Source organism: Pyrgilauda ruficollis, unplaced genomic scaffold, assembly GCF_017590135.1.
Source record: "Pyrgilauda ruficollis isolate IOZ18807 unplaced genomic scaffold, ASM1759013v1 scaffold28, whole genome shotgun sequence".
NCBI classification, from domain to species: Eukaryota; Metazoa; Chordata; class Aves; order Passeriformes; family Passeridae; genus Pyrgilauda; species Pyrgilauda ruficollis.
The window spans coordinates 2183578-2196877 of NW_024524155.1; the positions used below are offsets into that span (position 1 = coordinate 2183578).

The 13300-nt window shown below is 54.4% G+C and overlaps 2 protein-coding genes across 7 annotated transcripts in view; one reads left to right on the forward strand and one right to left on the reverse strand.

Moving 5' to 3' along the window:
* Positions 1–669: 669 nt before the first annotated feature.
* On the forward strand, positions 670–2811 carry NPC2 (NPC intracellular cholesterol transporter 2). The gene is made up of 4 exons (XM_041471940.1): positions 670–823; positions 910–1017; positions 1208–1380; positions 2004–2811. The coding sequence occupies exons 1-4, from the start codon at positions 739–741 to the stop codon at positions 2088–2090; spliced, it is 453 nt and encodes a 150-aa protein (XP_041327874.1). The 5' UTR covers positions 670–738; the 3' UTR covers positions 2091–2811.
* Positions 2812–3433: 622 nt separating this feature from the next.
* The window catches only part of LTBP2 (latent transforming growth factor beta binding protein 2), a 71458-nt gene continuing 61591 nt past the window's right edge, over positions 3434–13300 (reverse strand). For 4 of the 6 annotated variants that reach the window (XM_041471939.1, XM_041471937.1, XM_041471935.1 and 1 more), the window contains 12 exons: positions 13148–13270; positions 12787–12918; positions 11703–11828; positions 10795–10938; positions 10329–10520; positions 10135–10215; positions 9412–9540; positions 9036–9176; positions 8623–8790; positions 7863–8126; positions 7478–7627; positions 3434–4305 (listed from right to left, as the gene is read on the reverse strand). In XM_041471939.1, coding sequence (XP_041327873.1) covers positions 4139–4305; positions 7478–7627; positions 7863–8126; positions 8623–8790; positions 9036–9176; positions 9412–9540; positions 10135–10215; positions 10329–10520; positions 10795–10938; positions 11703–11828; positions 12787–12918; positions 13148–13270 — 1817 coding nt within the window. In that variant the 3' untranslated portion in view covers positions 3434–4138. The remainder of the gene's footprint in view (positions 4306–7477; positions 7628–7862; positions 8127–8622; positions 8791–9035; positions 9177–9411; positions 9541–10134; positions 10216–10328; positions 10521–10794; positions 10939–11702; positions 11829–12786; positions 12919–13147; positions 13271–13300) is intronic. The other 2 variants (XM_041471936.1, XM_041471938.1) reach the window with 2 other exon arrangements.

A 13300-nucleotide genomic window follows, 5' to 3' on the forward strand; every position in this document is an offset into this window, starting at 1 on the left:
GCTACCGTATGAAATTGGTGAAAAGTTGTAAACTTCAGCCTGGGTCAAACGATTTCTGAAGTGTCATCTGGTTTGCCTTGGCATCCACAGCACAAAGCAGGGAGTCTCTAGCAATTCATGAGTCTGAGAAACAGAACTGACGTGTGTGTGCTCTGTGAAAGGTGGCAGACACGCCAGGTACACGGCAGATGTAACTCTTGGCACTCATGTTACGCAAACAGCTTTCAACATGCAGAACAGGAGGCATGGGATATGTACGAACAAGGCACGGACGAGTCTACTACAGCAGCTTCGTGGGCGTTATGTTTTATCCCCTTTCAGTAGGGGCAGCAAAAGAGCTTCCCGGTCCACGGCACTGCCTGTGTCTGAGCCTGTCCTCCGGCTGCTGCCTTTGACACTGACTGTCCCGGGACAGCCCGGGAGTGGGGATGTCCAGTGGCAGCGCTTTTGGAGACGGCGTCAGTGTGTTTGTCCAAGGGTTGTAGTTCCAGCACACCATCACCACCCCCGGGCTGTCCTGTCCTCCCCTGTCACGACGCCTCTCCCACCGCCGAGCAGCCTTGTCCTCGGCCACAGGGGCGGGCTGTCCCTGCCCCGGGCCACTCCCGGCTCCGGCCCGGCCCCGCGGGCGGGGCCCGCCCCAGCGGACCGGCGGGCGGGGCCGCCGCGCTCATGTGACACCGCGGAGCCGCCGCCGCCGCCGTGCCCTCTGCCGCTCCCGCCGCTCTCGCCGCCGCCATGGTGCCGTCCCCGCTCGCCCTGCTCCTGGCGCTGGGCGCCGCCGCCACCGCCCTGGCCGAGCCCCTCCGCTTCGTTGACTGCGGTGAGTGGCTCCGGCTCTCGGCCGCGGGGCAGCGGGAGGAGAGCAGCCGGCGGAGACGGCCCGGTAATCCCGACTCTTCCTTGCAGGTTCCATAGACGGCAGCATCCAGGAGGTGAACGTGAGCCCCTGCCCCACTCAGCCCTGCCTGCTCCACAAGGGGACATCCTACAGCATCAACGTCACCTTCGCCAGCAGTAAGGAGCACATCCCCAGCGGGAGTGGGCAGGGGCAGGTGGTCCCCTCTGTGTCCCGCTCCTGGGAGAGGAGAAGCGCGGCTGGAGAAGGATCTGGGAGGGAGGAAGAGTGTCCCTTAGTTGTGTTCTTGCAGCCTCTGGGGTATGTGAAGGGCACGTGTGGTATACGTGTGTTCTCCGTGTTTTGCAGAGATCGAGAGCCAGGGCAGTAAAGCAAGGGTGTATGGGGAGATGCTGCACGTGGACATACCCTTCCCTATTCCTGAGCCTGATGGATGCAAGTCCGGGATCCAGTGCCCCATTCAGAAGGGCCATTCCTACAGCTACCTGAATAAACTGCCTGTGAAGAGCGAGTACCCCAGTGTAAGTATGCAGGCAGCTGGTCAGCTTCTCAGCTACTGCCTATACTGGAGTAGTCTTGCCACCTGCCTTTAAGGGAAGATGCCTTCTTCTGTTCTGGTGAGACAGAGTAGGCTCCTTAGACAGTCTGTGCTCTTTTTGCTATATGACTCTAGTTTCAAGTTCCCACTTTGGGACAGGCCCAGGCAAAGGAAGCAGCCCAGCTCCAACTGCTGAGAAGCAGCTTCAGCTGCTCCAGTGTCTTCCTGTGCTGTGCTTCCCACCAGAGCCTGCTGCATGCAGCTGAATGCTCCCATACTGGGTGTGCTTGACTCTGGAGTGCAGTTCAGCTAGGGATGCTGCAGGGTGTTTCCACTCTGCTTTCACAGGGAGTGGGAATGCAAGTGCAGTGTGTGGAGGTCTCCTGTGTCACGTAGCTGGGCGCTCTCCACCCACAGATGTGCTCCAGGAAGCAGTGCATGAGCGTGGCCCACCTACTGCACACAAGGGCAAGGCCCCAGCTCTGTCCTCTTTGTGCAGAGCTCCCAGGACCTCCTTGTTCCACACAAGTGATAACTTTTCTCCTCATGCTCTTGCCTTAAGATTTCCTGATTGTTCTTATTTCCCTCTACTTCTCTCTCTTTCAGATTAAACTGATTGTGAAGTGGGAGCTGGTAGACGACCAGGACCAGATGTTGTTCTGCTGGAAGATACCAGTGCAGATTACCAGCTGAGGAGCTCTGGCATTAGTAGGGCTTGGGGAGGGAAAAACTAGAAACAACACAGGCCAAATTCTTTTATATAATAAATATTTCTTACTGCTTCCTTCAGAGCTCTGCAGCCTCTGAGCAGCCAGCACTGTGTTCCTTGCAAGAACAGCCCCTGGCAGTGCTCTTACTGTGTTTAGGTGACACCCCTGGAGTGCTCTCCTAGCAGCCCAAAGGGCAGCAGTGTCTACTGCAGGAGTGACTGAGCATCATCCTCCAGCTGCTCTGTGGAGGCACTTCATCTGTTAGACATGGAGCTGTCTGTCCTCACAAAAGAATTTCTCAGTGATGAACCTGGCTGTTGTCTGAGCTGCTACCTGATAACCCTTCAGTGCCTCTTTTAGAATGCCAGCTGCATCCACCCTCCCGTGTTTCTCCTGCTCTGTTGTGATTGGGATGCTCCTGGGACCTGCATTTGCTCTCCATGCAGCTGAAGCAGAGGGAAGGAGAGGAGTCTGTCTTTCCCTGAGGTGACAGCCTGCTATGTCCTGGGCTTCTGCTCAAACCAGCAGGACTCCAGCTGGGAAAACTTCCTTTTTGTGGATGCAAAGCCAAATGGTGTTCAATGTCTCTGCAGGGATGATTCTTTCTCTAACCAATGGTTTGCACTACTACTAACTTGGAGCTGCTGTGAGCTCCTGAATCTCTTTTTATAACTTTCCTTTTAATAAAGGCTAGACAAAATCTGTTTGCGTTGTATTCTGTGAGTGAAGAGGATCAGGAGGAAAAGCAAAGTCGCCTAGGCACCCAGAGTGGCTGGTCTTACTTCTTAGCTGAAGGCGTGAATAGAGGTGGTATGCTGGCCTAAGTGTGGGTGACTTGGAAGCAGCCAAACATCTGCTGGTATCCAGCTGGCAACGTCTGGCTGTGCTCCTGCCTTGCTAATCCTATGCAGGCTTGTAATTGTGCAAAGACTCCCTGAAGAGGTGGTGGCATAGAACATAGCCTTGCTTGCTGCAGCATAGGTAAAGGTCTTCATACTGAGGGCTCTGGGGCTGGAAAAACAGCTCCCAGGGCTGCCATAGAGCCCTTACCAACTGCAATAACCTGTACTTTCTCACGTGGGAACTGCAGCCCCCTTGTGTGAGAACAAGACAGAGTGTGAACAGCTACAACTTCTGTGCTGTCTGCAGGGACTGGAGTTGGCTCCTGCCACTGGTGCTGGGCTGGGGATTTGGCCTGGCAAAGCTCTCTATTCTGGTTTGGGAGCAGGAGGAGGCCTGTGCCAGCTGAGAGGGCTAAGAATTGGCTTACAAGTGGGATGGCTCTGCCCTTGGCAGAGGCAAGACAGGCACAGTTCTGACAAGCCCCAGTGTCTTGAGCCACAGGGGCCCAAAATAAATGTTTTATTTAACAACATGAGAGAAGTTTCCAGCAGACTCAGTTAAAAAAAATAACCACCAACAACTTTACAGAAAGGAAGCTGGACCTGCTCCCCCTCCCCCTGCCCAGCCAGCATGGGGAACAAAATACAGGGCTAAAGGCCACAGGGAGCGCTGGCCCTGAGGCTTCCAGGCCTCTTTCCCATGCCCCAAGGTTAGGCAGCAGTTCTAGAAAGCTGGGGTGGAACTCCCATCTTAAGCTCCAGCCTGGGGGCTGGATGCTTCACAAGGAGTGGGGCCAGCACCCGCAGTGTGGGTAAGGCTTGTCACTAGGTCAGTGCAGCAGTGGCAGGGAGATGAACCCCCTTTCTTGGCAGGGTGAGGGGGACAGGCAGGGGCTGTGTGGCAAGGGAAGGTGTCCTGTGAGCCTCCAAGACACAGGGCAATGTGACAGGTGCTGAGGGCTGGAGTGGGCTCTGCTGCAGGAAGAGCAGGGGCTGGCAGGGCCAGGAGGGGGGCAGAGGCTGGGAGCTCAGCCCTGACCTATAGAGAGAGGTGGTGGGGAAGCTGTGCACTTCGAAGGCAAAGGAACAAAGAGCCTCGAAGCACCCACAGCCATGGGAGGCCTTTCTCTGTGCTCCCAGGTCCCAGAGCCATGCGCAGGGGAGCACCCTCACCCCTGCTCTCCTAGGGCTACGCAGCTGCTGGGTTCTGGGCTGTCTGGGGCATGCAGTGGTGTGACCGGGCCAGGGCCACGTAGCCTGGCAAGCACTGGCAGCGGTAGGAGCCCTCTGTGTTCTCGCAGGTGCCACCTCGGCACAGGGGCTCAGGGTTGCCCACTTCCTCACATTCGTTGATATCTGCAAGGAGAACGATTGGGCTGAGCTGGTGGCCCAGTGAGTAGTCCCAGCCCACACCCACAGCCATCTCCTTGTGCCCCTGCCATCGCCCCTGGCACTCCCACACAGGTTCTGCCTGCCCTGTCTCCCAGTCAGTACCTTCAGGATGTCCACAGTGACCCCACCAGCCTCCCATGCCCTCAGATATCTGCAGAGCATCTGTAGTATCCGAGGGTGTTATCCCCAGTGTCCTTCAGCACAGTACTGACCCCTGCCCCATGTATACCAGACAAGAGCCCCTCCAAGCTCTGCAGTTGGTGACACCCCTGGTTAGCAGCTTTTGGCTAACAAGTTATAACAGACTAAGATCTGGGGAAAAGGCCACTTCTAGCCTTGGAAAATGCCCTTTTCTGATCCAGCAAGGTCAACCAGGCAAATGATGGTGGCCCTGAGAGGCCGGTTATCATCTCCAGGACCAAAATACAGAGGGACTTCGTGCTGCACAAACAACAGCTTATTTTATTAACCTGCAAACTGTGCCAAAGGGCTCAGTTGGCCAGTTTGTCAGGCTGGAGTGTGCATGTGAGCCCTACAGCAGCTGCCCTACTGTGACAGGTCTGCTCTGCTACATGTACTTACCCCAAAGTACATGCCTGAGATACACCAACTTGTGGTGGGGCCATGAGCAGGACAGAACACCCATGTACAACCCCAGAACCGTTGTTTGCACCCACAGCTGCAAACAGAGCCCAAATCCTCACCTACCAAGGCAGGCCCAACCCCTCTCATCACAAACTCCAGACTCAACCCCCACTGATCAGCAGGGAGTGGGGAGCAGCTGATGGGTTCAGCTAGCCACCCAATGGACCCTGGGAGGACCAAAGTGCTCTGCCACCCCAGGGACCTTGGATTATCTCTAGCACAGGTGGAGGGGGCCATCTGACAAAGAAAGAGTAGTGCAACCTCAGGGAGGGATGCTGCAAGCAAAAATTTAAGGGAGGTAAGAGAAAGCACAGCAGTCACAGGAGGAAGATGGAGGGGAAACATGAGAAGAGAGAGCTTGAGGAACAAGGTAGTCTTCACACACAGCCAAACCAATTGTTGAACTGACAGTGTGGACTCACACTAAACCTCAGGATCAGACATTGCCATGAACAGGATGGCTTGCTGAGAAGCCCAAGGAGAAGTCAGGCACATCAAGGGAGGGAGATGTGCTTTGCAGCCTCAGAAGCAAGGGAAAAGAAAAGCTGAAAGAGCAGACAGGCTGGTCTGGCCACCAAATCAAGAGGAGAAATGAAACAAGGACACTTTAGCCCAGAGAGACCGAAAAGCCAGAAGCAACAGCATAGTGTTGCTAGCAGTCTGCACCAAGTCCTGGAGTTTGCCCGCTTGGGCAGGGGTGGGGACACACAGCCCACCTGTTGCCATAGGGAAGTGAGAGGGGAAGTGCTGCAGAAGCTGCAGGAATATTCTAAAGGCCTGAAGTCAGCAAGGTAAAAACATGGTGATGACTAAGAACCAAGCAGGAGAACTGAAAGGAAAAAAACAGGCTCCAGTGTGAAATGAGGGATAGTTAGTTCAGGATAGAAAAAGCAACAAGCAAAGGCTCCATAAATATGTTAGTAGGAAACAATGGGGAATGTCAGTCTATTTCTTATCAACAGAGAAAACAAAAGCCAGTCCAGCTGGCTGGAGCAGCTAACATGGGTTTTGTTCCAGCCATCATAAAAACACTCGTGCTGATCAGACAGGGCACAGACCATGTTTGAAGTGTTTAAACAAGGGTGCAGGAGCACAGGCAGGGAGAGGTCACACTGTGATGGAGAGGTTCAACAATCAGATATAAAGCAGTTACATCCATAAAGGTTTGCTACAATGCAAATTCATGTGCTTAATGCTGCCTGCAGTCCCTGAAAAGCTGACAGTTCTTTCTGAGATGGGAGCATAAAGAAAAGGAACAAAGGATAAATCTCATAACCATCTTCAAAAACAGAGAAGAGAAAATCCAGAATTACAGTCTGCTTACCCCTAAGCAGTTCAAGTTTGTGAGTGATTAGGTCATAACCCTCTAAAGAATAACAGGATCATTAAATAGCTGGTGCAGATCAGTTAAGGCCTGATTACGTTAAGCCAATCTGGTTCTCTTCCCTGACCTGATAACTGGCCTGTCAGATAAGGGAGAAGTGGTGGATATGATGTTCCTTGGCCATGGTGAGGATTTCGACACACTCGCACATGACACACTCAAACAGATTGAGAAAATACCCTCTAGATTAAACTGTGGCAATTGCACAATGGACCACACAGCTGCACTCCAAAGACAATTAGCAATACCTGGCTGTTACAACAAAAAACCTTTAAAACACAGGCTGCAGTAGTCTGTCCTTACCCCTACTCCATGCAAATGTTGTCATTAAGGTAGACAGAGGAAGAATCCCCATGCTTATAAATATATGTGTGTGACACCAGACTGCAAGCACTTGGCAGGGTTCAGACTTACTCTGATATAGTAGCAGTCCAAATTCAACCAGACAAAATTCACTTAAGGCAAATGCAAAGCATTACGCCCAATGAAAGGAAAACAATGTACAAATGCAGAAGAGGGAGTAACATCACAGGCTGTCATTTTTGCAGCTGTGCAAAATACCATGGTATAGACCATGAAGAAGCTGCACCATTGTTTTGTACACTAAGGATGCCCTGAGTTGGAGTAAGTGCCATGCCTAAGGAAAAAGAGAGTGTCTTCATGTGCTCTGATGAGTGCCTGAGGTCTGAGCTGGCTTGGAGACAGATAATGTGAAAAGGATGGAGACATGGCATAGGGATTTAGAAGAAATGCAGAGAGAAGATTTAGAAACCATGTCTCATAGGGCAGGGTGGAAAGTGAGGAATTTCACCAGGGCAGTGGAAAATGTAGAGGGCATTAATCACAGTAACAATGTCTTGTGATGTACAAGAATAGTATGAGAAGACAGGAGACATCAGCTGCTCTCGGTGATGCCCCGAGCTGCTCTTACCTAGCTGCCAGCAGAAAGTGGCCGGCGGAACTTCCACGAGGGCCCTCCCAGCCCTCGTGGAAGGGAAGGAATGGGAAGAGCGGGAAGGAATGGGAAGAGCGGGAGTGCTCCTGCTGCCGTCCCGGCTGGCACCGGCAGGGAGCAGCCGCGGCCAGGGGACGCGGGGCCTCACTCACCCACGCAGGCCATGCGGGCCATGTCCAGCTGGAAGCCGTCGAAGCAGTCGCAGGTGTATCCCTCCGGGACGCGCACGCAGCGCCCGTTCTCGCAGCCGTTGAGGATCCCGCACTCCTCCGCCTGCAGCCCCTCGAAGCCCTCGTAGAGACCTGGAGGGCGGCAAGGTGGGGTCAGAGCAGGGTGAGCCTCAGCCCAGCCACAAAGGGAATATCGGGCATGCAGCAAGACAGTGACTGACCAGGACTGACTCCGGACTGACTCAGAACAGCCAGGAACAGAGCTCACTCCAAGCCTGGAGCAGCCCGGGCAGGGTGGGAACTACGAGGCAGTCCCCATGGACACAGTCTGGGTGGGGAGGCACTTTTCTGTGTCTTCAGTACTCACCAGTTTGGCCGGGCAGGTAGCGGGGTGGAGACCGTGCTGGGCCGTGGTGGAGAGGGCTGCCACGAAACTCACTGCTGGGTTCCCTCCGAGGGAAACCGGCGTCGGGGTTTCCGTACTCAGACTCCAGGTAGTTGTAGTAGGGGCTGGGAAGGCCATAGTGGGGGTCTTCCAAGCCTGGTCCGTACTCATACCTAGGTCTTTCTCGGAGCTCAACCCCTCTCTCACTGTCTTCGCTGGCCCCATTACACAGGAAAGCAAAATCAGCTGCAGGTGGTGAGGAAAAGGAAGGGTCAGTCCAGCCTGGCTCAGGGTCCACTATATAGCCAGAGGGTGTGCATCCACACTGGGTCAGCTGAGCCAAGCCTGCATTCAGTGCCCTCCAAAGCTGCAGTTCTGTAGTTTGTTGATTGTCAAGACTAGCTCCTGTCTGGGGCCAGCAGGTTCTTGAGCAGCAAAGAACCCCAGTTCCCAGGGTGCTCCCATCCCCAGCTACCACTACCTCCTAATGTGTGCAGAAGCAGTGGGATGCACAGGGCAACTCTCCCCTTAAGTACCTTGGACTTGCTGCAAACCAATCTCAGGTACATTCTACCCACTGCTGCAGCTCAGCCCTGGAGAAGTGTGTGTGGAGTTACCCACTCCTTGGGCTGGCTCCAGCAGTGCAGAGATCTTATGCAGCAGACCTGCATGACATGACAAGTGGCAGCCCAGCCCATTCCCACCTCTGCTGGGAGATGCTTGCCCATGCCACCCAACTTACCAGAGGACCTGTGGGGACAAAGTGCACAGTTCTGGCCCCAGGCTTCGCCGAGCCGGCAGCAGCACTCAGTGTACGTGGTCTGCTGGCCATGCAGCAGGTCTTGGCAGATGTAGTCAGCAACGGTCTGCCAGCAGACATCCAGGTGGATTTCATACTCCTCTGAGGTATCTGTCAGTGACACATGCAAAGGATGCCAAGGAAATCATCCAGAAGAGTGACTGTCCATCTTGTCCCAAGAGAGATGACCATGTGCCCCAGCTCCTGCCCCCTCCCTGCCCTGGCTGCAGCCTGTGCTGGTGCTGACACACCTCAGCCAGACACCAAGTCCCCACCCGTTGCTCCCTCTTGGAGGACCCAGCCATGGGGCAGGATGTGTGGGGCAAAGGTGTGCTGCAGTGGGGGATCAGGCTCACCTGCCCTGCTGGAGAAATTCACACACCGGTTGCCAGTGGCATCCAGCACAAGAGGGAGGCTGCAGAAACAGTGGTAGGAGCCTTCTGTGTTCAGACACTCGCCATTGATGCAGTACACTTCGTTCTGACACTCATCCTGATCTGCCCACACACAAGGACAGGGCAATGTTTCAGGCTGGCAGACATAAGCAATGTGACCCTTTCCCCTGCCCAAATGGGGACCTCATGGCCCTCAGGCCCTCCTCTCTTGCTCCCCAGGAGGGTCCCAGGAAGCCTGTTACCTAGACCTGGCCCAGCAGGGGCAAGTCTGGGTATAGCAGCACAGCTGTCCCCCCGTGTGCAGTGGGGTGCCCACTGCTCTTTGAGGCCATCTTACCAACACACTCAAGCCTGCTGGAGTCATAGAAGTATCCTGTACGGCAGAAGCACTTGTAGCCCGGCACCGTGTTCAAACACTGTCCATTGCGGCAGAACTCAGAGCCAAATGTCTCACACTCGTCCATGTCTGAAAGAGGGATGGAGGGAGGGCAAGTGTCTCAGGAAAAAAGGTGTGCTGCATGCTATACCTGCAGAAAGCTGTCACAGCACCTTGTCTGGATCGCTGACAGGTCCCCGAGTAAGCCCCCCACCTCTCCCACAGGCCCCATGCTTGGAAGCAAAGGGACAAGCACCCCCAGGTGGAGCAGGAGGAGGGATGGTGTGAGCAGGACACTCACAAAAAGGAAATTCATATGTTTCTTAAGCACACAACCCCCATGGAGGTGAAGTGCCAAAGACTAAGCGAGCAGGCCACTGGGAGATCTGATCAGTAACTTGAAGAGCTGTGTCTAAATGGTCCCCATCCCTGGTTCATAATGAGAGACTTGCACCAAGAAAGAATCACTGCCAGCAATGAGGCATGACTGGAGGCAGGGGCACTTCCAGCTCAACAATACTGGCAGTCTGGGATTTCTCTGGAATGGGGAAAACAGCAGCAGGATGTTGGCATCCCCCACGATAGGCCTGGGGAGATAGTTTTGTCAATGCATTTTCATGCAGGGTTTTACATAGTGCTCTCCCTCTTCCCCCTGGAAGAAATGAAAGAAAATGGCGCTAGTACCTGTGAAAGAGACTTTTCCTGAGAGCAGATCTTCCTGGGGAATATAGCCCTTCCCAAGGGGGCAGATCTCTTGGTACTCCACTGACCAAGATACAGATGCCAAGAAAGAAAAGAAGCAGCTCGTTAGTGCAATCAAGGTGGAGCTGGCAGGCAGAGCACTGGCCCTGCCTGGTGTGGTGGGGCCACAGTCCTACCTGTGCCTGGAATGGGGCAGGGGTAAGTCTCACAGTTGTCACCCCAGGCTGCCCCCACTGTACAGCAGCACTCCTCCTTGGTGATGTTCTTGGCCAGGACGCTGTCACACAGGCGAACGTCACTGATGTGGTAGTAACACTGCTTGCGCTCTGCGCTGTCAGAGAGGTGGGCTGCATGTGTGTCGGACCCCTCTAAAAGACAGCAGAGCAGGGACGGGATGGGGTCCTTGGCACCCCAACACAGCAGCCCATACCTAGGAGGTCCCAGAGCACACCCCTCACCAGCAGTGTGGCCTTCCCAGGTCCTCACTTTCAGGCTTCTCAGCTCTTCCCAGACTAAAACTTGCCCATTATCTGTGGAGGCTTGTACAGCCCTCTCAGCCCCTCACCTTTATCTCACCCCAGACATGGCTACCACGCTCCTGCTCCAGCTGCCACCCATGCTCTATTGCAGTTACCTACTCACCCATGGCAGCTCGGGGCTTGCACTGCCCTGCCTCTGTGTCGTACTCCTCGTGGTCACTGGGGCAGAGGCACAGGAAGGATCCCTCCACATTCTCACAAAGTGCAGTTCCACACACGGCGACCATCAGCTCACACTCATTCACATCTGCAAAGCAAAGAGCAGCAGTGGGCAGCAGGAGCCCTGCCTCTGCATGGGCAGCCTGTGCATGGTCTGCAGCACGAAGCCACACTGCAGTAGGGAGACAAAAGCTGCTAGGGACGAGCTGAGAACTATGTTCACACCGTGGCTCAACACAAGTCTGGAGCCTCATGCCCTGCTCTTAGTGGATCCAGAGCCTGAATCCAGTTTGCTGAAATCCAGCGGGTTGCTGGATCACAGAATCATCTAGGTTTGGAGGACTCCAGTCCAAGCCCCTACTCAGTTACAGGATCCCACCAGGCTACTCAGAGCTTTTTCTTGTTGGGTCTTAAAAATCTCCAAGGATGACAACTGAACAAACATCACAGGCAACTGTTCCACTGCCTGCCTATCTTCACAATGAACATTTTCTTCCTTATAATACACCCTGCCTGTTCTCTACAGGCACCTTATTAAAGTGCAAAGGCCTTTCTAGCACCTTCAGTGCCTCCATCCCCAAGGACCTCCTTTCCACCTGGACAGAAAAGGGCTCCATGTTCACTGTTAAACACTCACTTTTTCAGAGCCTGGTCCTTTGCAATCCCAAAGATCTGCTGTGATAAGGGAAGGGGTTTTGACTCCATGAGCAGCCCCGTCCATGTGTGTGATTCTCAATGTGTGAGAGCAGTCCCTGTCTGTGGTCTGGGAGCCATGACACAGCAGGGATGCCAGCCTGGCATCTGCCAGTGGCTCTCCTTTACTGACTGGCAGAGTGATCCTGGCAGACTCACCAATGCAGTAGTGCCCAGAAGGTGAGCTCTCATAGCCACGGTCACAGAGGCAGCGGAAGGAGCCATCCGAGTTCTCGCAGAAGCCGTGGCTCCCGCACAGCGTCTCGTTGGCACATTCATCAATGTCTGCAGCAAAGCCCAAAACAAGAATTGTCCTAGTCCCCACTTCTCTCAATGGACAATCCTACTCAGGCCCTTGGGCTCTCACCCCAAGATCTGGGACTGGGACAGGCATTGCCTCAGTGTGAGGGACTGGGTCTGGCTGCTCCAGTTACCTATGAGTGTGCATGTTAAGAGAAGCTTCTTGCAACACTGAGAGCCACAAAGAAGCCATGTGAATAGAGAAATAGGGGCAGGGCAGGAATGGGAAATTGATGGGAAGCATGGGAGGTGACTGGCAGGGGTGGCAGGGTAGCAGTTTCCTTCAGAGGTGTAAAGTGACACAGAGCCTACAAGCTCCAGCTGCTGCATGGAAGTTTTCTTGGAGCAATTAGAACAGCTATGTGTCCACAGCCCACAGTTCCCAAGGCCAGGAGCAGCTCCACGTGCTGAGGCTGAGTCTTAGTTCGGCTCAGAGCCCAGTGGCTGGCAGCAGCTTCTCCCTACTGCAACTCTCCCTGAGCTGGGGGGAGCCTCAAAAACTGCAAAAACCCTTTTGCTCTTTCCTCTTTGCTGGAGCCTGGTCTTCAAATCCAGACTCGCTAGCCTAGCATGCTCTGGTACCAGCAGCCTTTCCACTCACCCAGGCCTGCCAGGCAGGTGACTGGCAGTGGCCCCAGCAAGCACAGCTTACAGGGAACTGCGGTCCAGTCCCAAGCCTGGAATGGCTGTAACCTGCCCAGGACCCTCCCCAAGCGGAAAGCAGCACAATGCAGTGTCTGTTCCAGATGCCAGGAAGAGAGAAGTCTAGACGCAAGCAGGCAGCGCAGCCAAGAAAACAAATTCTCAGCATTATCTGCCTCTCCACCAGCCACACATTTCCTCCTCCTCCTCCTCCTTCTCCCCTGCGCCTCTGGCAGAGATGTCCCACAACCACCCTATTCCTGCCAGGGTGAGGGACAGGGAGACCCAGGGCTGTACTCACCAATGCAGTCACCCAAGGGGGTCCAGTGGAAGCCAGGCTGGCAGCCCATGATACAGCGGTAGGAGCCCAGGCTGTTCTGGCACCGCCATGTGCCACAGATGGCATCCCCATATTCTTTACACTCATCCACGTCTGCAGGGCAGAGAGCAAGGGAATGAGCATGGTCAGATGGGGACCCTGTTTGTTCAATGCAGCACCTGGGTCCACTTCACCTGGCCAGAGGCCTTGAACCAGTGCTAATCCTCCTTAGAAGTCACCAGCAACTTTGAGTGCTGAGAGCAGAACTGCCCTCCCCCCTGCGCTGGCTTAATTCATCTCCTCAAATTCTGGGAGGCTGATCTCCCCAGCAATGATCTCTCACCCACGCAATCATCAGTCTCCTGGGAATGTTTGAATCCATTTTCACACAGACATCTGTAGGAGCCTTCTGTGTTCAGACATTGGCCTTGTGAGCACAGGGACTTGTCTGCACATTCATCCACATCTGTGAAATCAAGACAAAAACATCAACTTG

Coding starts and splice junctions, on each gene's coding strand:
- NPC2 (XM_041471940.1), top strand. CDS start 739: ATGGTGCCGTCCCCGCTCGCCCTGCTCCTGGCGCTGGGCGCCGCCGCC. Junction 824..909: donor CCTCCGCTTCGTTGACTGCG/GTGAGTGGCTCC, acceptor TCTTCCTTGCAG/GTTCCATAGACGGCAGCATC. Junction 1,018..1,207: donor CAACGTCACCTTCGCCAGCA/GTAAGGAGCACA, acceptor CGTGTTTTGCAG/AGATCGAGAGCCAGGGCAGT.